We start from the raw sequence: 27,264 nt of genomic DNA on the forward strand, positions 1-27,264 counted from the left end.
TGAAGAGCAACCAGAAGCCGTTCAAGAACTGCCCATGCATCCCGAAAAATGCACTGTTTGGTGTGGTTTGTACGCTGGTGGAATCATTGGACCGTATTTTTTCAAAGATGCTGTTGGACGCAACGTTACGGTGAATGGCGATCGCTATCGTTCGATGCTAACAAACTTTTTGTTGCCAAAAATGGAAGAACTGAACTTGGTTGACATGCGGTTTCAACAAGATGGCGCTACATGCCACACAGCTCGCGATTCTATGGCCATTTTGAGGGAAAACTTCGGAGAACAATTCATCTCAAGAAATGGACCGGTAAGTTGGCCACCAAGATCATGCGATTTGACGCCTTTAGACTATTTTTTGTGGGGCTACGTCAAGTCTAAAGTCTACAGAAATAAGCCGGCAACTATTCCAGCTTTGGAAGACAACATTTCCGAAGAAATTCGGGCTATTCCGGCCGAAATGCTCGAAAAAGTTGCCCAAAATTGGACTTTCCGAATGGACCACCTAAGACGCAGCCGCGGTCAACATTTAAATGAAATTATCTTCAAAAAGTAAATGTCATGGACCAATCTAACGTTTCAAATAAAGAACCGATGAGATTTTGCAAATTTTATGCGTTTTTTTTTTAAAAAAAGTTATCAAGCTCTTAACAAATCACCCTTTATATTTATAGTTGTTTTATGACTGGCATTACCTAAAGAACTGTCGTTCGATACACGTACAGCGGAATAAATTAGGAAGGGCCCCTACGGAGCATCAATTGTTGTAAACAAATGAGTAAACATTTGTATTTATTTTAAACATTTCGAATTATTTGCTTCCAAGCAAATAAAATGTCAGCGCTCGATCAAAGAAATGATATAATAATAGAATGTGTGCCGGAATTGGTCAGACTCTTGACAGGATTCGATGTAAGTTCTGTTTCCGGTTATTTGTAGAATTATTAAAAGTTTAGACAAGCGGCCATATGTATCCAAATTTAACCGTTACATCCTATTCTTAATTAGGATGATGACATTAATACCCAGCAATGCATTCATTTTGCCTGGAATATCATAAAAAATCATAGAAATTTAAGTACAAATAGTCATGATGTACGACGGAAGATTGAAGGCATACAGGAGAGATTCCGCGTTGATAATAGCCCGGAATATGCCGATTACTTGGGACGCTTATGTGATGAGGTTGTAAAGCATCCGTTATGTGTCGATCACTATGAGGTTGATGTCCATTGGTCATTGCTGGATTTCCTCTTTGCTTTAGCTTACAATCCAACAGGAGCTCTAAAGAAGAATAAACATAAAATAGAAATTCTCCCAGAAGTGTGTGAGGGCATTGCGGTTAAGGATACTGAAAAGGCATTTTGGTTAAATGTCCTTAAAGAGGATTTTATTGCAATTCCAAAATACGGCAACAGCGATTCGGATTTGAGTGTAAGTAGAAAATACAAAAGACTTAAAATTTGCCTATGGTTCCAAAACATTTCGTCTTGGAAATTAAGATTTAATTAGAGGAATAGGCTACAATATAATGTACTTGAATTTATTTCAATTTAAGGATTGGAGTGATACCGAGGAAGAGGAGGATACACAAATTGTAAATGTAACGAATAGTCTTACATCCCTATCGATTGACGAAGGGAAAAATATAAATTCTGTTCATCCTTCAGTATTAAGTGTTTTGAAACCTCCACAAAAATCTGTTCCTCACAAATTATTCGATACCAGCAATCCTGCACAAAAGCTTTGTGAAACCATACAGCATTCCTGGTGGAATCCTAAAGCGGTTGGACATTGTAATGCTGAAGTGGAGAGTGATCACACAATCTCAAATTTCTCTTTAGATTATTGTCGATATCTTAATGAGACATCGAACAATTTAATCCATTTCGAAGAGCCAAAAACCATAGCAGAACAACATTTGCTACGTGAAATTCTTTGGATGTTCCAAAGACCAATCAGCTGTGCTGCTTTCCTGCTCGAAGGAGAAGAATTAAAAATCAGACTCAATGTAACCATACCAAGTTGCGGAGTGGTATAGAGTTAATAGTAAATATTTATTAGCATAGCCTATAACCATTACTTTTTTCCAGAGTGCCTTGTGTACATATTTGGAGGAACAATACTTACCTTTTATAAATATGATGAATGTTTTAAGGAAATTTCATAGAACCATATATAGCTGTGAGGACCGTATGCCCCCTCGAACTCTCGAGTGTTATGCTGCCAATTTAAATTTACACTTGACTCCAGTTTGGGACTCCCTATTGGAGTATGAGAAACGTTTAATAGAACCCAAGGATTTTGAAATAAATACTTTGATTACAATGCGATCATTTTTGGATCAAGCATTTCGTCACTTGGAATCATTGCATGAAATTCATGAGAAAGTTTTTCTGGATCATCGCCAGCATCCGGCTCATATTGCAAGTGCTTTTCTCTTGGCTAGTTTAATGAATTGTTATCAAAAGGAAAGCGATGTGTCCAAAGGGAATTTATTCATGTCATTGCTATTGGCCAGTATAAAGGTGTTCTGTGAGATAATTGATACTTGGTGGACAGATGGACGGTTAGATGATTGGCAGCAGGAGTACATTGTAGAGAGGTATGTTCACTTATAGTTAAATTGTGTCCTAAATTAAGCATCCACCTTTAGGGCTAGCAATAATGACCAATCTATTTGTATGAGAGAATATCGCAAAAATAAAAGCAAAGCATTCTTCGTACCCACCAATGTGAGCAATGTTATTGAAGACAATTGCCTTTTCCAATTGATGCGGGAGCATTCCCTCGAAGCTGGCCGAACACTGAACCTCCTCTATGAAATCAATAGAATTGGAGATTTGCGTAAAAATTGTGATGCTATGGGAGGAAAGCTCTATAACGTTTTCATAGATGATTTCCTAAGGCAAGTGACAACTTTGCAAACCGAGGTTACACAGATCACCAGAGGAGATATCAATGAAAATAGCAACATTGAATTGGAAACTAATGATAGTGGCTTTTTCAATGATATATCCTCGAAAAATGTTAGTGATCGCCAAAAGCAGAGTTCTTTATTGGATTGTTTAACAACTACCGATAGTCACCTATTAATGGCATTTACTTTGAACATCAAAGACGAAGATTCAGCCGACGATGACGAAGAAAGAGAGGAAGAAGCAAAGAGACAAACACCTATGAATGCCCCTACCATCTATGAAATTTTGGAAAAAAGAGACTGCTGTAATAATTTGCCTTTGGAAGAATTGTTGACTACCTCTTTGACCCATATTTTTCGAATGCGAATTGCCTTTGCCAATAGTTTCGTCCTTAAGCTATATCGTGAAGAGTTTATGATCTTAAAACATTTGAGAAATATTCGCAAAGTCCTGCTCTTGGAAGCTAGTGATATTATGCATATATTCTATAGTAAATTATTCAGTCAGGTAATCCAATGGTTCTATGTTTAATGAACGACTATGGCACCTATGTTTATTTATTTGTCTTAAAATATAGATAGAATCTGGTGAATCTTGGGCAAATCGTTCACTATTAACCATGCAGTTGGATGATATCATATGCTCCAAATTTCCCGACATGTCTATGCTGTTCTGCATGGAAGTGAATTCAGCATATCGTTGTCAAACCACCAAAGTTGTCGAGGCTGTTGAGGAATTAGTAGTTTCGTACAACCTCAGTCGGGAATTGGCTCACATAATCTCCTCCGATGATATTAAGGCCTACAACAAAGTCTTTTGTTTTCTTCTCAAAGTCAAATGGGGTATTACTACATTGGAAAAGTTACAATTTGCCCGGTCGCATAAGCGACGTATACCCTATGCCCAATTTGAAATGATCGATTTAATTATGAGACGTTTGGAACAATTACGTTTCTGGATGATGTATGCCATACAAAGTGTTCACTTTCATTTAATGACTCATGTTTTGCAATCTATGGGTGAACAATTGGAGGAGAAAATTGAAAGTTGTGAAAATCTTAATGAAATGGAAAGGGTGCATAAATCATATCTAAGTACGGTATGCGAGCATTGCTTCTTGACCGACAATTTAAACACCATAAAGCTGGGAGTGGAACAGGTCTGGAAACTATTTGATTTGATCCCAAAAATTATTTATATTTCTAATCGAATACACTTACAGCTTTTAAGTTTGGTTTCAATTTTACGTGCTGAATGGTTGGCTTGTGTTAAATACATTGAATCCAATAGTCCTTTGGCCATTTCGCTGGACGATAGTTTTAGTGCTGATGATGAAGATAATGATTTTGTTGCCAATTCCCAAATCGATGCCATGGAATACACCTACATATGTTGCCATCAATATTTGGCCAATATATTAAATGATCAAGTCTATTTGAAAAAGAATACATTTTGTAAGTGCTTTGCTGTTTTGCTTTCAAATGGGTGATTTATTTGTTTTAATTTCTTTTCAGTGTCTGGATTGAGAGCTGCTTTTAATACCAGTTTGCCTCATTAATATACTGTGTCTGTTACAAATAATGTTTTATACTCGCAAGATTTTTTGCTTATTTTTTTGTTATACGAGAAATAAAATCATAATGAAAAAAAATTTCAATCGGTCTTAACCACCGCAAGGATTTGAAATCTTATTAAAAATGAAGCCGGGATGATTTATATTGAACTTTTACGAGGTGGAAATTAATACAAATTTCTAAAGTCTTTTTCATTAAAATTGTGTACACCATATACATTTTATTAGTTAGCTCCCAAAGTCGATTTCAGTAGATTTTCTGAAATATTCAAATTTGCTAACCATCGTTTTATCCTCAGTTTATGAACTAATCGGACGATGAGAAACCCGGCCCCAACTCGTGTTTTGTTTCACTCATACATATCTTCACTTTGGTCTATAATTTAATCGTGAATAATCTTACATTATTGAATCTTATTATCAAAATGAGTGTTCTCTTAAGAACGTTTATCGGACGCTTCTTGTGTTCAGCGACCAAGCTTAATTTTGGCTTAATGGGAACGAAAATAATCCCCATTCAATTGATGCATTGGAAGACAACATTGACGGATACCGGATATGCCAAAATTTGACTAAGCGATTAGACCATTTGAGCCGCTGTCGCTGTCAAAGCGTTCAATTTAATAATCTTCAAACATTAAATTGTAAGGACTGTATCGACTCAAATAAAAATACAATAATTTTTCTAAATTTTATATGTATTTTCTTGCTCTTAAAAATAACCCTTTAAGTTCGGATTTGAGGAACGATTGCCACTGAAGCCAAATATATTCTACTAAAATTTTGAGGAAATTTTACCAAAAAAAAATTGTCAAAATTTTATTTCTATAGAAAATGATGTCAACATTTTATTTCTATAGAAAATGTTGTCAAAATTTTATTTCTATAGAATGTTTTGTAAAAAATTTATTTCTATAGAATGTTTTGTAAAAATTTTATTTCTATAGAATGTTTTGTAAAAATTTTATTTCTATAGAAAATTTCATTCCTATAGAAAATTTTGTCAAAATTCTATTTTTATAGAAAATTTTGTCAAAATTTTATTTCTATAGAAAATTATGACAATATTTTATTCTTTTAGGAACTTTTATCATAATTTTATTTCTATAAAAAAATTTGTCAAATTTTTATTTCTATAGAAAATTTTGTCAAAATTTTATTTCTATACAAAATTTTGTCAAAATTTTATTTCTATAGGAAATTTTATCAATATTTTATTTTTATAGGAAATAGAATAGATCTATAGAAAATTTTGTTAAAATTTTATTTCTATAGGAAATTTTGTCAAAATTTTATTTCTATAGAAAACTGTCAAAATTTTATTTCTATAGGAAATTTTGTCAAAATATTATTTCTATAGAAAACTTTGTCAACATTTTATTTCTATAGAAAATTTTGTTAAAATTTTATTTCTATAGAAAACTTTGTAAAAATTTTATTTCTATAGGAAATTTTGTAAAAATTTTATTTCTATAGAAAAATTTTTCAAAATTTTATTTCTATAGGAAATTTTGTCAACATTTTATTTCTATAGAAAACTTTGTCAACATTTTATTTCTATAGAAAATTTTGTTAACATTTTATTTCTATAGAAAACTTTGTCAAAATTTTATTTCTATAGAAAACTTTGTCAAAATTTTATTTCTATAGAAAATTTTGTTAAAATTTTGTCAAAGTTTGTCAAATTTTATTTCTATAGGAAATATTGTAAAAATTTTATTTCTATAGAAATTTTTTTAAAATTTTGTCAAAGTTTGTCAAATTTTATTTCTATAGGAAATTTTGTAAAAATTTTATTTCTATAGAAAATTTTTTCAAAATTTTATTTTTATAGAAAATTTTTTCAAAATTTTATTTCTAAAGAAAATTTTGTCAACATTTTATTTCTAAAGAAAATTTTGTCAAAATTTTATTTCTTTAGGAAATTTTATCAAATATTTTCTTCTATAGAAAACTTTGTTAAAATTTTATGTCTATAGAAATTTTTGTTAAAATTTTATTTCTATAGAAAATTTTGTTAAAATTTTATTTCTATAGAAAATTTTGTCAAAATTTTATTTCTATAGAAATTTTTGTTAAAATTTTATTTCTATAGGAAATTTTGTCAAAATTTTATTTTTATAGAAAACTTTGTCAAAATTTTATTTCTATAGAAATTTTTTAAAATTTTATGGTACTTGTAGGAAATTTTGTCAAAATTTTATTTCTATATGAAATTTGTGATATACTTCTCAGTTAGAGAGGAATATTTTGCAAAATCTTTAGAATTCTACCAACTTTGGCTACCGTGATCCTAGGTCCAATCATTGATCATAAAATAGTTTCGGTAACATCTCTGTTACATTAATGGAGTTTCATCAAAATTACACCAGACAGCCACTATAGCTAGATGGGAAATTTGTTTTAGTTTATTCTTAAATGATAACAATCGTTGCGATGGTGCAATTGTCATTTGGTTGTCACTAGCAACCAGTTGTCGTATACAATGAATTCAATAAAAGGTGAGTAACTAAAATTTATTGTAAACAAACGAATTTTGTAAATAATTGAATTGAATGTGTACTTCCAGATGTACCTTATAAACCAAGCTTGGTTCTACAAATGCTAATGGTTGGAAATGTTTATTTGTCGATATCATGGAGCATAGTTTACGGAATCTATATATTATACAAGGTAAAGATTTGGTCAATTTAAATGTTGGAATATTTTACCAATCATATATTGTATGAAATTCTTATATTCCCCAGTTATCGGATCTATATGATTTACATGGAATATGTGTTATTATTGCCTATCTAATTGGTTCCTTAGTGGAGTTTTATAGAATTCGAATGGGTTACAAGGGCAATTTACAAGGAAGGGTAAATATTCATTTGAGTTATTATACCCCCACCGATTTTAAACAATGTAAGATTCGATACGTAACAAAATGTATTACGGCTCAAAGAAATTTATATCAGGGCATCGTCGACTTTCGACATTTACGACAATAAAAAGGTGACTTTTGGCGTTGCATTTTTTAAGCTACATTATATTTCCCTTCAAGTCTAATGCGACTTGCCGACTTTTTTGGTTCAGACGATATTTGTCACTACAAAAAGTCAATTCGATTTTCGCATACTTAGTCATGGAAATGTATAAAATGGAATAAAACCATTTAAATAGATAATATGACGGTATGAATATGGGCCACATTAAAAAGAAGCCCTACTTTGTCCAATGAAAATGAACCCCAAATTATGTGTGATCCAACAACACGAAACTTTGATCATATTTGCTTCATATTTCATTTATTTTTTGTGGTTCTACTGCATACTGAATATGAACTCTAAAATTTCCGAATGAAAATGGGCCCTAAAATTTATTTGTGGCCTGTTTTCATTTGATGGGGGGCTCATTTTCAACTCTTGAGTTTTACAGATGCATATTGCAGTTTTTAATTTTAAAGCTGGTTTGAATTTTGAGAAATAATCTGAGCTTGGTTTTATCCTTTTATTATGTTTTTTTAATCATTTAAAAAATACTGTCAGACGTATAAAAAATCCTCAATAATTATTCGTACACTCAAAATTATTTTATGCAAATGGGCGCCATTTTTTGTTTTTGTTTTGGGGGTCCATCTTCATTTTTATCAAATATAAAAATGGGACCCATGTATTCATAACGAAAAAGGACCTCAAATTTAGGGTACTGCTTCATTTCCAATTTGAGACCTATTTTCCTGGGGCCGTAGTTCATAGCGCCGATAATATTATAAAACACCACAAATTATTGCAAAATAGAGCAATGTTAAATTTAAACACAATCTTAAAAAATGGTTTAATTTGTGAAGTATATAAGGCTCAAATTGAATCATCTCACCCCGCCACATCTACACTAAAGTCTATGGAAATTCGAATTAGCCAGCGATGAAACATATCGTTAGCATAATGTGTAAAGGAGCGAAGTCAACATTTTACAAAAAAAAAATGGATTAAGATGCAGATCGACAGATAAATCAAAAATGCTTAGTTTACCAAAAAAAATATATATATTAAATATCTGTTTTTATCTCTGTTTGGTAACGATGTGTAAAAGTGCTAAGTCAGCACCTGTTAAAATACACGTGATAAATCAAATTTTAGGTTGAATAGGCTTTGCTACCAAATTTTAATAGCAATTTTTTGTGTGTGATTTTGCGGAAAGTTTACTGTTTGTTGATAGCATTTATGGTAACTACATTTACAATTATTCGAAAATAGGCTTATTTCACAATTAAATTTTTTGTCTCTCCTGTAAAATTTCAAAAATTTGACTTAGCACTTTTACACATTAAGCTAAAGGTTGCATTGCACACTATGCGTCAATCCGTGCGTTGATGGAAGGGTTGATTTTTTCTGTTTGCGGCAGACTATTCGAGCTTTTGATTTCAAAGAGAAATTTCAACTCTTCAATCATCGGACGCATTGCACGCATGGTATGTAATTCTATATTAACCATATGTCTGCTTAGGCTTGTGGAGATTGGTATCTGGCATTTTCTTTTCAATAACTTAATAATACAAATTCCTTTATCTTCATGTCCAATGTGCTCGTATTAAAATTGAAATAATAAAATATTCAATTTAATTGAAAAGTAAAAATAAATAAATAAATGAATATTTTGATATATAAAATAATCTTTATATAGAAAACTCGCCGGTGAGGGTATATTTAGGTTGTTTTTGATGTTTGTTTTTTATATATATTTTTTTATTTCCAGCCCGGTGATTTGTGTACCTTTTTGATATTGTCACCTTTGGTCCAGTTACCAATACTAATATTTCTTCTGCTTTCAGCTAAGGAATTTACCATAATTCTTTTATTTATAAGTACTGCAACACTAATTGTAATGGCCTTTGAGTTTATATTTGGTTTAATCATATTATGGCCCAAATCAGACCATTTGGTCATTGTTAAAAAATAATTGAAAATTTTTATTATCTTGCATTATTTTTATTATATATCTAAAAACCCTAAATTAAAACAATTTGTATAGCTTTGCTACTAAAAAATAAATCTATGTATAGTTAATTCTATACCTTAGTCTTATCATCTAAATTGTGTTTCTTTAGCAAATCGTCTATACGATTAAGATGCCATCGCATTGTAGGTAAATATGTGGATAAAACTTTCATGTTTTCGTCATGCTGGGGACCTTGACCGATTAACTGTGATCTTGTGGGTATCCAGCTGTATATAATCTAAAAATAATACAAAGAGATATACGAACATTAAGAAATTATCAGGCCATTAACTTTCTTTGTCATTAAACGAACTCTCATGACGTAGCACTTACTTTAATGGTACTTTGTACTATGAAACCATGATAAGGTTTTAGCGTTTTCTCATAAGCATCTTGCAGGTGTTTTTTTACTACTTCTGTATTTTGAGCATCGTTGTAGATATTTTCAAAAAATGTGCATACAAGTTGCAAACCTCTTTTAAGCCACAATAGAGCATTTGCTGCCATATTGTCTACACCTATGTTAAGTATAATTAAATCATCTAAATATTTGAACTTGTTGCAGTCCTTTACATACACCTTTTGGATTTTCTGTAAAAAAAATACAAGCATAAATATTTTTAGTAATAGGCCCACAACTCACTTGATCCGGTAATGGCAGTGGTAAATCGCAATATTCATTTTACTTAAACCGAACAGACTGTAGGTTTTTGGACTCTGATTGTTACTTCCAATAAATCAATTTTCCTTGGTTTGTAATTTTCTTGAATGGTGCACACCAGAGAAAGGCTGCGATCTACCGCAACCGACCAGTGTATTTAGTAAACACCAATATTTGCAATCTTAAAACACCAATTGGTAAAATGAATGTCAACCACCAATATAAAACGCAAACGGCGATTGTCGGTGGTTGTTAGTATGAGTGTTGGTCTCTCGTAAACAACAAAATAAAACAATCACTCAAATTGGTTACCTCATATCTCAGCAGTTTGGTATTTTCTTCTTTGGTATTCTCTCAATTCTCTTAAGCTAATGCCAACTGCTGATAGTTATTGTTGTTGAGTGCAATCACACTTAAGTGTATGTACCATACTCGTTTTTTTTATTTACCGACATTGCAAACGAACATGGGTATATTCTGGCGGTGTTTTTTATACCCTGCGCCACACTGTGGAACAGGGTATTATAAGTTAGTGCATATGTTTGTAACACCCAGAAGGAGACGAGATAGACACATGGTGTCTTTGGCAATGATGCTCAGGGTGGGTACCTGAGTCGATATAACCATGTCCGTCTGTCCGTCTGTCTGTGAACACATTTTTGTGATCAAAGTCTAGGTCGCAATTTAAGTCCAATCGCCTTCAAATTTGGCACATGTTCCTAATTTGGATCAGAATAGAACCCTATTGATTTTGGAAGAAATCGGTTCAGATTTAGATATAGCTCCCATATATATCTTTCGCCCGATTCGCACTAATATGGACCCAGCAGCCAGAGTTTTATACCGATTTGCTTGAAATTTTGTACAAAAATAACACTTAGTCGTATAGTCAAGTGTGCAAAAATTTGATCGAAATCGGTTCAGATTTAGTATAGCTCCCATATATATCTTTCGCCCGATATGGACTTATATGGCCCCATAAGCCAGATTTTTGGTCGAATTTGGTTGAAATTTTGCGCTAGGAGTACAATTAGTAGTATAGTCAAGTGTGCAAAGTTTGATTGAAATCAGTTCAGATTTAGATATAGCTCCCATATATATCTTTCGCCCGATATGGACTAATATGGTCCTAAAAGTCAGAGTTTTGGCCCAATTTGGTTGAAATTTTGCACAGAGAGTAGATTTAGCATTATAGCTATGCGTGCCAAATTTGATAGAAATCGGTTCAGATTTAGATATAGCTCCCATATATATGTTTTTCCGATTTCGACAAAAATGGTCAAAATACCAACATTTTCCTTGTAAAATCGGCACTGCTTAGTCGAAAAGTTGTAAAAATTACTCTAACTTCTAATACATATATATCGAGCGATAAATCATAAATAAACTTTTGCGAAGATACCTTAACATTTAAATGTTTCCCATATTTTTTTAATAACATTGTGTTCCACCCTAGTGCATTAGCCATCTTAAATTTTGAGTCTATAGATTTTGTAAAAGTCTATCAAATTCTGTCCAAATCGAGTGATATTTAAATGTATGTATTTGGGACAAACCTTTATATATAGCACCCAACACATTTGACGGATGTGATATGGTATCGAAAATTTAGATCTACAAAGTGGTGCAGGGTATAATATAGTCGGTCCCGCCCGACTTTAGACTTTCCTTACTTGTTTTTTCTTACATTTGTATGAATGTAAGAGATCGCACGGTAATTGGTGTCTTACTCACTGCCACCGACATTTTATGGGTAAGATTGCAATACGAAAAAAAGCCACCGGTTGCAGTTCTCTGGTGCACACACAATAAAAAATATCACCATAATTTTTCCAATTAAAATTTTAATTGAATTCTAACAAATTTTTAATTTGTATGAATGTAAGAGATCGCACGGTAATTGGTGTCTTACTCACTGCCACCGACATTTTATGGGTAAGATTGAAGTACGAAAAAAGCAACCGGTTGCAGTTCTCTGGTGCACACACAATAAAAAATATAATCATAATTTTTCCAATTAAAATTTTAATCGAATTCTAACAAATTGGGTCAACAGATTGAAACAAGAATCAATCACGAAGATTAATAGTAGGTATCAATTAAATTTTTTAATTGCATCAATTCATCATTTCGTGAGTATCAATCACATTAATTTCTGTGATTGAAAAATTTCAATTAAAAATTAATTGGATCTATTAATTTAGTGATTGAATACAAAAATAATTTTTTTGTGTGTAGGAGTAATTGTAGTCAAAATAAAAAATCAAAAAAAAAAAATGTAATTGATTTTTAAAACACAAATAAATAAACAAAATTTTCAATTGAAGCAAAAATAAATCGCAATTGTATCAATTAATTAATTGGAACAATTAATTTTTTGATTGGCTTTGGTGTATTTGGAGTAAAGTTCGAAACAGAGGCGCCAATTTCTACTTAATTTTTTTATTCAAAAATGCATTACTGATATATTTGCTATCGGCTTGGAAAGTAGAACGAAAACAATACGATTGGCGACTGCAGTCACTGGGCATAGGTTTAATGGAGATATAAATAAATTTAATTCATTTAATACTTACGGCAATATTGCCAGCCATGTCGTTGATAACGGGTGTAAAAAGGGTACCAAACGATCCTAATGGAAGTTAATAGAAAACATATGTACATATATTAATGTTTAAGTAATCAAAAAGAATGTAAGAATGTGTGTATTTATATGGCAATGTATGTAAATATGTTGTAAAATGTATATGAATTTTAAGCAATTAGATAGATAGATTGTGTCACAGCTATTTTAGAATATTTCAGAAAAAATGTTCTTATGAACTATGAATCACCTAAACAATTAAAACGACAAAAAATAATAATTATCAGAGTAAATGTAATCGATTTATAAAATCAAAAACATATGTTTAGCTAGAAATATACAGTAAAAATGTGGAAACAATTAGTCATCAACATTGAGTTTTTAACAAATCTATTAACCTACGTCAATTTTGATATGAGTGATCATAAAAATATGAAAGTGTGTCCCTATTCATTTGATTAACTTTGATTTATCTAAGTAGATAATATATTTTGGGCGCTATCATGGAATTTTGTTTGTTCAATGAAACTAAAAAAAAAAAATACAACATTATAGTAAAATGATTTCCACATGTTTTCTTTTCTTTTAACTAAAACACAGTTTGATTTCCATTATTTAAATTATAACAAGTAAGGAAAGTCTAAAGTCGAGCGGGGCCAACTATATTATACCCTGCACCACTTTGTAGATCTAAATTTTCGATACCATATCACATCCGTTAAATGTGTTGGGGGCTATATATAAAGGTATTTCCCAAATACATACATTTAAATATCACTCGATCTGGACAGAAGTTGATAGACTTCTACAAAATCTATAGACTCAAAATTTAAGTCGGCTAATGCACTAGGGTGGAACACAATGTTAGTAAAAAAATATGGGAAACATTTAAATCTGAAGCAATTTTAAGGAAACTTCGAAAAAGTTTATTTATGATTTATCGCTCGATATATATGTATTAGAAGTTTAGGAAAATTAGAGTCATTTTTACAACTTTTCGACAAAGCAGTGACGATTTTACAAGGAAAATGTTGACGATTTTTGTCGAAATCAGAAAAACATATATATGGGAGCTATATCTAAATCTGAACCGATTTCAACCAAATTTGGCACGCATAGCTACAATGCTATTTCTACTCCCTGTGCAAAATTTCAACTAAATCGAAGCAAAAAATTGGCCTCTGTGGTCGTATGAGTGTAAATCGGGCGAAAGCTATATATGGGAGCTATATCTAAATCTGAACCGATTTCAACCACATTTGGCACGCATGGCTACAATGCTAATTCTACTTCCTGTGCAAAATTTCAATTTAATCGGAGTAAAAGATTGGCCACTGTGGTCATATGAGTGTAAATCGAGCGAACGATATATATGGGAGCTATATATAAATCTGAACCGATTTCAATAAAATTTGGCATACTTGACTACACTACTAATTGTACTCCTAGTGCAAAATTTCAACCAAATTGGGGTAAAATTCTAGCTTCTGGGACCGTATTAGTCCATATCGAGCGAAAGATATATATGGGAGCTATATCTAAATCTGAACCAATTTCTTTCAAAATCAATAGACATCTATTCTGAGCCAAAACACATACTTGTGCCAAATTTGAAGTCGATTGGACTAAAACTGCGACCTAGACTTTGATTACAAAAATGTGTTCACGGACCGACGGACATCGCTATATCGACTCAAGAGCCCACCCTGAGCATTTTTGCCAAAGACACCCTGTGTCTATCTCGTTTCCTTCTGGGTGTTGCAAACATATGCACTAACTGTTCCTGTTCCACAGTGTGGCGCAGGGTATAAAAATAGGTAAATTATTTAATTGAAAACAATTTAATTGATAACTATTATAAAAAAATGATTTATTTTGTGTATGGAGACGCAGAAAACTTTTTGGTGTTCGACCGGAACCCATGTTCACTGTATGCATTTCTACAGAAGGAATTTAGCAGACACCAAAAAGTACCAAAGTCTGCAGATGGTTTTAATTGAAGTTTAGTTAGAAAAATTAAAGCAATCATTCTTCAAAAATAAATCAGTCACATAATTTAATTCAATAAATTAAATGAAACAATCAATATTTAAAATAATATTTTGATGTGTACTTTCCTGTTTAAAAAATCTCACAATTAAGAAGATGTTTTTGGTTATATTGGTAAATGTTAAAATAAATCACGTCATTTGTCTTATCAAAAAATATGTTTAGAGTTTTGGATTTGCTAACAAAATCTATTTGCCCAAATGCAAAATATTGCAAGTACATGTAAATATAACAGATAGTTTTTTTTTAACACTTACGTATCACATCCACAATTTCGTTGGAAGCAGCCAGAAATATTTCCGTTTCAACTTTATCATCTATGGTTGGTGGAAATCCCTTCAGTTGATTAAATTGTATTCTAGCCATTTGATTTTGTTCCATGATGTCCCACAAAATGATGTTGACGTCGACGATGGGCTACGTATTATGCGTGGTTATTGCAAGCAAGAGCACTGAACTATTATTAATACTCGAAAATATTCAACGGAGCATATTATGTAGTCTATTTTTTGATATTTTCCTATAGTTATAGACATTTGGATTGCCAAAAATCAATATCTTTGACTTTGTAGGTAACAGTAGTTAAAGTATATTTATCTTATCATCATGACTTCGACATTGATAATGGAGAGTTTGGCCTCTTCTATTTATTAAACAAAATACAGGCAGCAAATAAAATCCAGAGAGTGAACCGCTGTTGTGTGTGGGCCAGTCAGCGTTTTTCATGTAAATACAATAATGATAGCGAGAGGCAAAATGATCAATGTTGTCGTACCTATTTGTGAGGCCTTTTGTATTATTATTATTATTATCTGCTGATGCATAAGCTAATTTTTTCAAAAACAAGTCGGAAGAGTTCCATGAGGCAAAGACACAACGTAACAACAATCAGCTCTATTTAGGAGATTGTGCTGTAGTTGTTGTTGTTTGACTTTTTGTTTGGCTTCTCTGAAGTACTGTGGAAGAATTATTTATTTGCTTGTATGGGTGTGCGTTGTCGTATCACTTAGCTGTTTGTATTCGAAGCGATGAAACATTGAGTTTAGCGGAATGGAGAAATAGGTTGTTATTTTTGTTTACAAAGTGGGACAATACAAAGCAAATTTTCTCAGCTACTAGTCGAAATATTTCATGCCATATGATCTCATGCATTACTACGTACTGTGAGATTCCAATTTTAGATGTATAGCTTTTTGATATGGCCATTGGTACTCATGACAAAGATGTGACTATCTTTTTTGAGTTTATTTTCGTATTTTCCTAAATCGAATTGGAAGACTGGATCTTGTTGGTTTTTGGCGGTTACTTTTTGAAATTCAAACCAATCGGTTACTAAACTATTGACATTTTTACGTACTTCTATTATTTTCAAAGGAAATTTCGAAGAGATCAATAGCAGCTTATCTTTGATTATGTTCACATTGAAATCATTGTTATCTACGGCATCGACGGAATTAGCTCTCAGCCATGGATGATGAGCCAAAATTATGGCAGAATTTGGTGTAAAATAAAATGAGTCATTTTCTTTTTGTTCTCTGTAACAGTCTAAAAATCCCTGGGCCGGTGTCTTTTTCAGTTGGGTAAAGCGTGGTCGAATTACACCATTTTCATGTTGAACCACTCTTTTAGGTAAATGTTCAGTTAATGCATTCATAATGAACACATTGTTAATATAATCAAAATTCGTACCCATTACACCTTCTTGATCATGGCCTAAATCGAATATATGGCCTATTTCATGGCACACTGCACCCAAGCTGGAAGCATAAACACCTCCACGGGTTTTACGATAGTTGCTTTCATCAGGTTCTTTACTTAAATCCAATGCTGTCTTATCTTCAAAACATTTGATAATTTCAGAAAAACTTTTTGGCCATGAATAAAAATATGTGCAACTGAAAAGAGCTAATCCCCCAGCTCCACAAGCAGCATGACCTTGGATATGTTTGCGTATATTTTCATATGAGAAGTCTTGGGTTTTTACAACCTCATCGGCAAGGTATCGGCTGCATTTGATAAATGCCACAAATTTTAAATTAATATCCTGACCCATTTTGGACGCCAAAAGTTCCTTGGCGAAATGAGACCATAAATCATGTTCAGGGTTTTTCCAAATCTCCTCTTTGGTCAGAGAGGTGGTGAATACTTCACAATTGTTTCGGAATGTAAAACATAAACGGCCATAAGAAAGTTCTTTTAACTTTTCTGCATATACGCTTTGAATTATTAACAAATTCAGGTCAATTATTTGCCGGTATACATCCAATGTATCATCGATGTCTTCGTCTTGGGCCATTATTATTAGGGGTTGTATTGAGTAGTTTGAACTGCTTGGCTCATAGGATACATTAACTTCCTTTATGGCATTACAATATTGAAATTTTATAAATATATTTCTATTATCCACGCCCAGATCCAATAAAAACTTAAATTTTCCACTACTCGATTCGATCGATGTCACTTGATGATTAACATCATCGTCTAGGGAAATTGTTGTAGTTGCCTTGCATTTCTCTCCTTCCACTTTACCTTTTATTAAGAGAAAACGATGTGGAATTATCTCATTATTTCGCAAATTTAATAATTTTATTGAATGTAAACAACAACAATTTACGGACATTGTTATTTGGAGATGTGCAAATTTGTTGTTTTCATTGACGGCTATGGTATGTCTACATTTATCGATAACTATGGTATTTATCGTATATGTAGTGTGCAGCGTTGCCATTTTGGTTCGATCGGAACAAAATTGGCCCATAAGATTTTTAATTTTTCAATCATATAACAATTAAAATATTTTTATTATTGTATTGTATTAAAACATCTATTGAACAATTATTTTCATAATTTGATTCGTCGGTTGCTTTTTAAGGCCGACCATTCTACTTTATTAGAATTCTTTTTCTATTCTATTCATATCTTTTATTTATGTAAGCCAAATTTATTTTTTTTTACATATGAAGAATGCATTAGATTCTAAATCTTTCCGAAGTTATAGAGGAATTTTATGTTCTGTGGACAAGCGTTCAAGAAAATCGAAAGAAAATTTTAGATCTTAGGTCAGGTTCTAGGACAATTTATTTTTTTTGACCATTTTAATCATTATTCTCGAATGTAAACCGGATATGTAAATGGTAATAGTCCTTTCTGGCATACTTTATTTTTTAATTAAAGCACTATGTACACCAATAAATTACTTTGTAAATAATAATTTTTTTTTTCGAAATAGGAAATTTCGTCCGATGAAGGGAATTTTGATGCGATTTTGGAAAACATTATTCCAAAATTAAATTTCATTGTGGCAACGCTGGTAGTGTGAAATCTCTGCTGTCAAGTACTACTTTTTGCAAGGCTGAGCCCCAGAGATCTGACACGTCAATTTTCATCATTAAATACACGGCCAAAAGTTTTTCTTAATATTTTTTTAAGATTTAACAGTTAATAATTTCTAATTTCTACTTGATTTTATAAATAAAGTGTAGTGCTTTAAAATCTAATTGAAAATAATTGTGTATACGTGCCGTAAATCAAAAAATTTCACTGAGCAAAATGTCACTATCTACAGTGCCCTGTTACACCATTATAAATTCACCCGATTTGGAGGTGCCCAATGAAATGCAATTGAAACAGGATTTGGAAAAAGGCGATACCAATGTTAAAATTGATACATTGAAAAAGGTTATTCAATTGTTATTGAATGGCGAGCGTTTATCGGGTCTGATTATGACCATCATACGTTTTGTCTTGCCCGTCCAGAATCATACCATCAAAAAGTTACTTCTTATCTTTTGGGAAATTGTACCCAAGACATCACCAGATGGTAAATTGCTACAGGAAATGATTTTAGTATGCGATGCTTATAGAAAGGTAAGGTTTAAAGAAATTTTATGTTCTTAGTTTGGCACGAATCTTGGAGAATTCGGGAAACGACTGGTGACATGCCTAAAAGAATTTTGTTTCGGTGACTAGGCTGGAATTAATGGAGAAAAGAGCTAATATATTTAAAGAATTATGTTTGAAAAGTTCTGATTTTATAATTATTTAGAAAATTCAAAACATGAATTAAAATTTGAACATAGGTCATTCGCTTTGGCAGACTGTAATACTGGCCAGGTTTTTGGGTATTTATTCCTGACATTATTAATGCAGACAAAACCTTTGAAGTTTTCTTTATCAAAATAAATAGCAGTTTTGCATAAGTGACGCTTTAATTGAAGAGGACCACATTTTGGTTTGGCTGCCATTTTTTTTGTAAATTTTTTTTACCAATAATCAATAATAAATCAGTTTTTTCTAAATCTATAGGTTTCGAATTAGTTACAACATACAGCGTACTACCTCCGAATTTTACAAACGTGGCATAAAGTATACTCTTAGGAAACTTTGTCGAGTTTTACCAAAGAGATCAGACAGCTTACCAGGCAGGTCAGAACGGGATTGATTGATTGATTGATTGATTGGGTATAGTGTAACTGAAACGGGGAGAAGCTACAAGGTTAATCCTATCATCGGAGCCACCGTAGTGCAATGGTTATTAGCATGCCCGCCTTGCATACACAAGGTCGTGGGTTCGATTCCTGCTTCGACCGAACACCAAAAAGTTTTTCAGCGGTGGATTATCCCACCTCAGTAATGCTAGTGACATTTCTGAGGGTTTCAAAGCTTCTGTAAGTGTTTTCACTGCATTGTGGAACGCCGTTCAAACTCGGCTATAAAAAAGGTCTTTTGTCATTGAGCTTAACATGGGATCGGGCAGCACTCAGTAATAAGAGAGAAGTTCACCAATGTGGTATCACAATGGACTGAATAGACTAAGTGAGCCTGATACATCGGGCTGCCACCTAACCTAACCTATCTTCGGAGTTCTTCCTCCGATCCGTACCACTGGAGGAAAGAGATCTCCAACTGTAGATCAGTTTAATTTTGGACCAACTGACGTGCAGACGCCTCAATTCCTAACTATCAGTTATTGATAGAGCGTAGCTGATGTGTGTCCCATCTGCAAACAAGGGCCATATGATTTGCCCAGCTAATCCTACCCGCTTGCACATTTTTCCAAGCGGTGATACTTTTGTGACACTATTATGCCACTAAATGTGATACTTTTTTAATTTTTGTGCCACTTTTTAAAACGTTTATTGTAATAAAATTTTTTACACATTGTTACCGCAAATACCATTGAGATTAAGGATATGGTCGGTGTCTTAAAAAATTATCAAGTTTATCATTGGAATACGATATATTTTCCTCTTTTGTCATAATTTACTCAGTGGACAAGTGTTCTGCCTAAAAGTAGGCAATGGGAATTTTCTATAGTAAATAAACCGGTTAGAGAGGACCTAAATTAAATAAATTATTTAACAAGTCTATATAAAATACTGCGTTTAATTGTTAGGTTTTCTTTATGAAAAAGTGTGTCAATTTTTTTAAAATAATGCCACCTTTTATTGTGAGTGCAACTTTTCAGAAATTCTCAACGGTAACACTGCATACGAGGCGTTTGACACCCGAAATCTTCCCTTGTGTTCCATTAAAATTGCTACATTTGCGTTAATTTTTTAATTCAAAATTGTGAAATATTTCGTTTAACTTTGCATTCTCTTTCTTTTCCAGGATCTTCAACATCCCAATGAGTTTTTGCGGGGCTCCACCTTGCGGTTCTTGTGTAAATTAAAAGAACCAGAACTATTGGAACCTCTTATGCCTTCCATTCGCGCTTGTTTGGAACATCGTCACTCATACGTGAGGCGTAATGCTGTCCTTGCCATATTTACAATTTACAAAAACTTTGATTGGCTTGTACCCGATGGTCCTGAATTAATTGCAAATTTCTTGGACACCCAACAGGATATGTCCTGTAAACGTAATGCTTTCCTTATGCTTTTGCATGCCGATCAAGAGAGGGCTCTCAATTATCTGGCTTCATGCATCGATCAGGTTAATAATTTTGGTGACATTCTGCAATTGGTGATTGTGGAACTTATCTATAAAGTCTGTCATGCCAATCCCGCCGAACGATCACGATTCATACGTTGCATTTATAATTTGTTGAACTCTTCATCGAATGCTGTTCGTTATGAAGCAGCTGGTACTTTAATTACTCTTTCCTCGGCACCCACAGCCATTAAAGCGGCCGCTGGTTGCTACATTGAGTTGATTGTTAAGGAAAGCGATAACAATGTCAAATTGATCGTTTTGGATCGTTTGATTGCCATGAAAGATAATGATAACATGGAAAAAGTTATGCAGGATTTGGTAATGGATATTCTACGTGTATTGGCAGCACCTGATATTGAGGTGCGACGCAAAACTTTGGCTTTAGCCATGGATTTGGTGTCATCTCGAAACATAAATGAAATGGTGTTGGTTTTGAAGAAAGAAGTATCAAAAACGCACAATGTTGAACATGAGGATACCGGAAAATATCGCCAACTTTTGGTGCGTACTTTACACTCGTGCTCCATTAAATTCCCTGATGTGGCTGCCAGCGTGATTCCTGTTTTAGTGGAATTCCTTTCCGATACTAATGAATTGGCTGCAGCTGATGTTCTAATTTTCATCAGAGAGGCTATACAGAAGTTCCCCTCATTGAGAAGTTTGATTATTGGTCACTTGATCGAAGCTTTTCCACAAATCAAGTCTTCGAAAATTCATCGGGCTGCTGTTTGGATTTTAGGTGAATATGTTGATGATAAGGGACAAATTTTGGAGGTAATTGATGTTATTACCCAAACATTGGGTGAAATTCCTATGGTTGAAGCTGAGCAACGTCGTTTAGCTGGAGATGAAACAGAGGGGGAATTGGCTGCCGCAAACCCAACACCAGCTGCTCAAGCAACGACAAATTCGAAAGTCACCTCCGATGGTACATATGCCACACAAAGTGCTTTCAGTGTAGCACCGTAAGTTCCCTTCATATAGTAAGAGAACATATTTTCTCATTTTATTCTATTTTTGTAGAGTTGCTAAAAAAGAGAAGCGTCCTCCATTGCGTCAATATCTCATGGATGGAGATTTCTTTATTGGTGCCGCTTTATCGGCCACTCTAACGAAATTGGTTTTGCGTTATGCCGATTTGGAAGAAGAAGTGGTATGTATTCCATATAAGCCATTTAATTAGATATACACTTTTTTATTGAAATATTCTAAATTCTCTAGCGTTCCCAAAATCGTTTGGCCACTCGCGTTATGCTTATCATGAGCTCAATTTTGCATTTGGGTAAATCTGGTTTCCCTACAAAACCAATTACCAATGACGACACCGATCGCATTTTCATTTGCTTGCGTACTTTAAGTGAGCGCACTGATGAGGCTGTTCAAGTATTTAAACATTATTGTCGTGAAGCTTTGGGTAAAATGTTGGATGCACAATCAGAAGAAGATCAGCGTGTTCTGAAAGAGAAACAAAAGGCAGCTGCCAAAGTTCAACCTGACGACCCTGTTCTTTTCTCACAACTTTCGAATGGACGTGAAAATCAATTGGGTGAAAATGTCTTTGAGTCTAGTTTGAACCAAGCTTTGGCCGGTACTAAGTCCACTAATATGAGCGATATTACATCACCCAATAATAAATTGAATAAGGTTACACAATTGACCGGTTTCTCAGATCCCGTTTATGCTGAGGCCTATGTTAATGTCAATCAATACGATATTGTGTTGGATGTATTGATTGTCAATCAAACAAGTAAGTCTTTGTAATCGGTATAGTAAACAATTTTTGTAATCTTTTATCTCTTTTAGATGATACTTTGCAAAATTGTACTTTGGAATTGGCTACTTTGGGCGATTTGAAGTTAGTAGAACGACCACATCCAGTTGTATTGGCTCCCCATGATTTTTGTAACATTAAGGCTAATGTGAAAGTTTCTTCAACAGAAAATGGCATAATTTTTGGCAACATTGGTATGTGTTTAGGTTGATAAAAAAAATGGATATTCTTATTGAATCTAATTTAATTCCAGTATATGACACATCTATTAACACTAATGTTGTTGTTCTCAACACCATTCACATTGACATTATGGATTACATTATTCCTGCTACTTGCACTGACACCGAGTTCCGACAAATGTGGCAAGATTTTGAATGGGAAAATAAGGTAAAAAATATTCGTAATTATATGACATTCAATCATATTAAATTGTTTTTATTGATTTGCAGGTCACAGTGAATACCACATTTACCGATTTACATGAATATCTCAAACATTTGCTTAAGAGCACAAATATGAAGTGTCTTACGCCAGAGAAGGCTTTGTCTGGCCAATGTGGATTTATGGCTGCCAATATTTACGCCAAGTGAGTATATTCAAGAAATTAAAAAAATAAATTGACATCCAGAGATTACCAGGTATACCGGTATGAAGTGAGCGTCAAGATACAAATGTCTCGTTAGGGAATATTTGTTGTAAACGAGTTTGCTATGACATTTGCGAAAAATATTTATAATACATAAAGTCATTGAACAGACATCGAGCCGAGGCATATGGTGATCATGCTCTATCAGAAGCAACATACAATAGATGATTTCAACGGTTGAGAAATAATGATTTTGATGTGAGAAATGAAGAGTGTGTAAGACCACCAAAAAAGTTTGAAGACCTAATTGGATGGATGAGCCAAAAGCAAATGGCAGCAATGTTGAATGTTGCACAGCAAACAATTTCTAAAGCTATAGGAAAGAAAACACGCAATATCCATAAACTTTTAGTTTTTTGGAAAGATTTAAAATTTTGTCATGATTTTATTTTAGTATTACATTTCGACAAAATTTTAAAAAATTTTCTTGAAATATTTTCATCATTTTTCAAATTTGGTGGACTACTATTTCAGAGTTAAAGAAGCAATTTCTTATGACACAATAATTCTCGTTACACGACAATACTCCGACATATTTAATTTTTCTGAGTGTGAGTGACGTACATTTTCATATCTCACGAGATTAGCTCTACCAAATAATCGCCTTCGGCATTCAGCCACAAATTGATAATCGGCGAAAACCCTCGGCTCTCGGCATGATGAGGCCGATAAAAGTATTGAGTAGCTTAACATTGGTTTCAAGGGAGATTCAGCTAGTTTTATCAAAAAACGAATTTTCAGATTTAAAACTATTGGCGTGGCAATACATTCAGAAACTTGTCAATAAATCCCAATTCTGTGGTGAAAGAAAAAATAGTTTATATTAAAAAATGTTTCACAATAGATAAACCCTATTAGCCTTCCATGATATTTTCCTTTCAATTTTATTGTAAATGTGAAATTCTAAACTGGGGTTTTCTTATGTGACGGAAAGAAGAATTGGGAAAATAAATTTTCATTACGATGTTATACTATCGGATTTTGAATGTTGAAAGTCCTAAAGTGCCATAAAGAATAATATACAATATGTATTATATTTTTGTTTAATAAAATATTTTATTATTAAGTACAGCACTCGAAACTTATTAATTTATACATTTACAAAAATTCATTCGAATATCGTCTTGGGCTTCGGTCGCGTTCTACTTACGAGAGAACTACTAGTGACCATCAGGCGTACCATCAAATAGTGGACATGTTTAGAATCGTGAACGTGAATAAAGGTCTTAAGTGATTTAAAACAATAGCGTGGATGGTGAGCGTGTATTTTTTGTAGTCGTGAATTTTATCATGAACGGAAATTTTATAGTGGGCCTGAATTTTTGCGTGAATATTTAATCGTAAACGTGATTTTTCATAAATTAAACTAACACACATTCATATTTGGTATATAGGTGTAAATATGACATTTCGATAGATATGGGCAAAACAATGCCTTAAATCATCGTATTTACATTTTCGATCACCAGGCACCACTTACGAAAATTACGTAGATTTCTCGAAAAGACCAAATAGTTGCTTGATGTTCTTCATATATGATCGATCATCCTTTACTTTCATTTAATATTTATCTTTTTTAAAATTTAATTACAGATCGATTTTCGGAGAAAATGCTTTGGCCAATTTAAGTATTGAAAAGCCCGTAGATGATCCCGACTCCAAAGTTACTGGTCATATAAGAATACGTGCGAAGAGTCAGGTTAGTTTTAGATCCAATATAGTCATTAAATTGTAAATAACATATTGTTTTGTTCATTACAGGGCATGGCTTTGAGTTTGGGCGATAAAATCAGCTCATCTCAAAAATTGTGTGTGCAAGCTTCATAAATTACTAACCTTGTTCATTCCAAAAAAATATAATTTTTTTTTCTTTTTCTGTGCATTAATTTTAAGTATTTTTCTCGTTCAAGATTTATATGTTATTACATTACAAGTATATATAGAAGAAGATATCTACGTATATTAGAATACACATACATTTACACATACACTAATATTGATAGAAATAAATAAAGCAAAATAATACATAAAACTAATGTTGCAGTCTTTTCTTTACAAAAGAATAATTTGGTTAATAGTATGGTATTATTTAATTTTAATTTAATTTATTTATTATCATATATAACAAGGCCTTATACAGTTACATAAATCAATATTCCCAGCGGGAAATGGAAGGGACGTGGAATCGATGATGGAAGTGCTGCCCGGGTAGCTATAAGGCCTGGGCGCTGCATTACGTGTTCATTTCAAAATAACATTGGATTGGATTGGAGACCAAGGCCTTGCCTCTCGCTTCTATTCGTATGCCTTCTAGAGGTGATGTTGTCGGTGCCATGTTATCAGGCCTTCATACTAAGTACAAAAATCATGCCTTCCAAAGAAGGCCCTCAAAAAGGCCTGGACAGGAAGGCATAAAAGAAAGCGTGTAAAAATAAATATTTTGAAGGCAAGGTTGTCTATGAACTGAAAATTTGCCTTCATACATTTTACATTAGAATTTAATTTGACTTACTTTTCCTATACAGTTTATCTTATTTTTGTGATTTTAATATTTACCTCATGTGTATTTTTATTTTTCTGCTCCATCGGGATTTGAACCGGGGTCCTCGTTATTGGTAGTCCTACACTCATCCATTGGCCTACGACACATTTATGTGATGTGGGCGCCAAAAGGTAAACTTAAGCTACACGTGAGGTCATTCCGCGTTCCCTTCTGTCGGAAGTGAACGTATAATGGGTATCGGATCTTTTATATGTTACAGAGAATGTCTTCTAGAAGGCCAAAGTTAGGAGTAACTAGACATAAACAAATTAATAGTTTGGCAGCCAACAAAGAATGAGTATGAGATCCTTTTTATACCTGACGTCACAGAATGGTATTGGGGGAATAACAAATTTGTCATTCCGTGCGTAACAAACAAAATATCTATTTCCGACTATATACAGTGTATATATACTTGATTAGGGGAAAATGAAAAGATGATATTACTACACCGAAAAAATCCGTAGTTAACGGAACGCTAAATTTAACTTATTTTTATTGCACAAAAATTATTTGTTTGTAGTTAAATTTATTTTTTTTTTTTTTGAAATTTTCCACATCCCAATGAAATTTTCGTTTTTTGTAAGTATGTCTCAAACATTTTATAAACTAAACGTGGGTATATAGTTCAATGACCGTACACATAAATTCCATATGAACTAAAGCAAAAGAAAATTTTCGTACGATTCCAAAAATAGAATGAAATGCCAATGATTTTGTCCTTTATTTTTAGTTCGTTTTTATACCCTTCACCACTACTGTGGTACAGGGTATAATAAGTTTGTGCATTTGTATGTAACGTCAAGAAGGTCGATTAGTATACCGGTCGTCTTAGAATTAAATTCTGAGTCGATTTAGCCATGTCCGTCTGTCTGTCTGTCTGGCCGTCTGTCTGTATATGTAATATTGTGTGCAAAGTACAGTTCGCAGTTTAAGTCAGATCGTCTTCAAATTTGGCACAGAGTTTTACCTTGGCTCAAAGACAATCGCGATTGATTTCGGTTCAGATTTAGATATAGTTGCCATATATATTTATCACCGATATGACCATAATTGACGTATTTAGAGAGTTTTACCCTGATTTGCTTCAAATTTTGCACAGGAGTGCGTTTAATAGTATCGTTAATTATACCAAATTTAGTTGAAATCGGTTCAGATTTAGATATAGCTCCCGAATATGTCTTTCGACCGATTTCGAATCATATTTATACCCACAGACACCAAAGATTTACCCCGATTTACTTGAAACTTTGCACAGGGAGTAGAATTAAGGTTCTGGATATGCGAGCGAATTTTAATTGAAATCGGTTCAGATTTTGATATAACTCCCATATATCTTTCGCCAGATTTTCCGTCATATGACCACAGAGTTCAAAGTTGTAGTCCGTTTTCGTTAAATTTTGCACAGGGAGTAGAATTAAAATACTAAGTACCCAGCAAAAAAAGAGCTTCCAAAAAGTAGTTTGGATCCTCAATCTGTGATCCGGAAGTAGTGCAAACTTGGATCATCTCCAATGAATTTTACATGGGCTTGTCATAGGACGGAAGTACTCCCTTTTTGGATCCTTTGCATTGCTTCAGAAGTTGTGCCCTGGAA

General features: G+C 33.0%; 5 protein-coding genes across 5 annotated transcripts; 3 read left to right on the plus strand and 2 right to left on the minus strand.

Annotated features, from left to right (window-relative positions):
• Window positions 1–728: 728 nt before the first annotated feature.
• Grip128 (gamma-tubulin complex component 5) lies at window positions 729–4,594 on the plus strand. The gene is made up of 8 exons (XM_075303089.1): window positions 729–909; window positions 1,006–1,431; window positions 1,556–2,032; window positions 2,091–2,602; window positions 2,654–3,425; window positions 3,496–4,077; window positions 4,141–4,372; window positions 4,433–4,594. The coding sequence occupies exons 1-8, from the start codon at window positions 832–834 to the stop codon at window positions 4,474–4,476; spliced, it is 3,123 nt and encodes a 1,040-aa protein (XP_075159204.1). The 5' UTR covers window positions 729–831; the 3' UTR covers window positions 4,477–4,594.
• Window positions 4,595–6,754: 2,160 nt separating this feature from the next.
• On the plus strand, window positions 6,755–9,563 carry LOC142232337 (transmembrane protein 17A). The gene is made up of 4 exons (XM_075303092.1): window positions 6,755–6,992; window positions 7,061–7,164; window positions 7,239–7,352; window positions 9,232–9,563. The coding sequence occupies exons 1-4, from the start codon at window positions 6,977–6,979 to the stop codon at window positions 9,433–9,435; spliced, it is 438 nt and encodes a 145-aa protein (XP_075159207.1). The 5' UTR covers window positions 6,755–6,976; the 3' UTR covers window positions 9,436–9,563.
• Window positions 9,443–15,909, minus strand: LOC142232336 (glycolipid transfer protein). The gene is made up of 4 exons (XM_075303091.1): window positions 15,026–15,909; window positions 12,712–12,767; window positions 9,808–10,065; window positions 9,443–9,712 (listed from the first exon to the last, which is right to left on the minus strand). Exons 1-4 carry the CDS (start codon window positions 15,147–15,149, stop codon window positions 9,545–9,547), a joined length of 606 nt encoding a protein of 201 aa, XP_075159206.1. The 5' UTR covers window positions 15,150–15,909; the 3' UTR covers window positions 9,443–9,544.
• Window positions 15,284–17,429, minus strand: LOC142232335 (uncharacterized). The gene is made up of 2 exons (XM_075303090.1): window positions 15,544–17,429; window positions 15,284–15,462 (listed from the first exon to the last, which is right to left on the minus strand). The coding sequence occupies exon 1, from the start codon at window positions 17,386–17,388 to the stop codon at window positions 15,946–15,948; it is 1,443 nt and encodes a 480-aa protein (XP_075159205.1). The 5' UTR covers window positions 17,389–17,429; the 3' UTR covers window positions 15,284–15,462; window positions 15,544–15,945.
• Window positions 17,430–18,111: 682 nt separating this feature from the next.
• On the plus strand, window positions 18,112–25,161 carry betaCOP (coatomer subunit beta). Its single transcript, XM_075303093.1, has 9 exons — window positions 18,112–18,635; window positions 20,382–21,670; window positions 21,729–21,858; window positions 21,927–22,452; window positions 22,509–22,670; window positions 22,730–22,866; window positions 22,929–23,065; window positions 24,719–24,824; window positions 24,887–25,161. Exons 1-9 carry the CDS (start codon window positions 18,318–18,320, stop codon window positions 24,950–24,952), a joined length of 2,871 nt encoding a protein of 956 aa, XP_075159208.1. The 5' UTR covers window positions 18,112–18,317; the 3' UTR covers window positions 24,953–25,161.
• Window positions 25,162–27,264: the final 2,103 nt, after the last annotated feature.

Source organism: Haematobia irritans, chromosome 3 (assembly GCF_050003625.1).
Source record: "Haematobia irritans isolate KBUSLIRL chromosome 3, ASM5000362v1, whole genome shotgun sequence".
NCBI classification, from domain to species: Eukaryota; Metazoa; Arthropoda; class Insecta; order Diptera; family Muscidae; genus Haematobia; species Haematobia irritans.

Excerpts from the sequence above, each read along its gene's own strand:
- LOC142232335 (XM_075303090.1), bottom strand. The coding sequence starts at position 17,388 with ATGTCCGTAAATTGTTGTTGTTTACATTCAATAAAATTATTAAATTTG.
- betaCOP (XM_075303093.1), top strand. The coding sequence starts at position 18,318 with ATGTCACTATCTACAGTGCCCTGTTACACCATTATAAATTCACCCGAT. Across the intron at positions 21,671-21,728 it reads AGTGCTTTCAGTGTAGCACC|AGTTGCTAAAAAAGAGAAGC; the intron begins GTAAGTTCCCTT and ends CTATTTTTGTAG. Across the intron at positions 22,671-22,729 it reads CATAATTTTTGGCAACATTG|TATATGACACATCTATTAAC; the intron begins GTATGTGTTTAG and ends ATTTAATTCCAG.
- LOC142232337 (XM_075303092.1), top strand. Across the intron at positions 7,165-7,238 it reads GAATCTATATATTATACAAG|TTATCGGATCTATATGATTT; the intron begins GTAAAGATTTGG and ends TATATTCCCCAG. Across the intron at positions 7,353-9,231 it reads AGGGCAATTTACAAGGAAGG|CCCGGTGATTTGTGTACCTT; the intron begins GTAAATATTCAT and ends TTTTATTTCCAG.
- LOC142232336 (XM_075303091.1), bottom strand. The coding sequence starts at position 15,149 with ATGGAACAAAATCAAATGGCTAGAATACAATTTAATCAACTGAAGGGA. Across the intron at positions 12,768-15,025 it reads CGAAATTGTGGATGTGATAC|GATCGTTTGGTACCCTTTTT; the intron begins GTAAGTGTTAAA and ends AACTTCCATTAG. Across the intron at positions 10,066-12,711 it reads ACATGGCTGGCAATATTGCC|AAAATCCAAAAGGTGTATGT; the intron begins GTAAGTATTAAA and ends TTTTTTTTACAG.
- Grip128 (XM_075303089.1), top strand. The coding sequence starts at position 832 with ATGTCAGCGCTCGATCAAAGAAATGATATAATAATAGAATGTGTGCCG. Across the intron at positions 910-1,005 it reads GACTCTTGACAGGATTCGAT|GATGATGACATTAATACCCA; the intron begins GTAAGTTCTGTT and ends ATTCTTAATTAG. Across the intron at positions 2,033-2,090 it reads CCATACCAAGTTGCGGAGTG|AGTGCCTTGTGTACATATTT; the intron begins GTATAGAGTTAA and ends ACTTTTTTCCAG.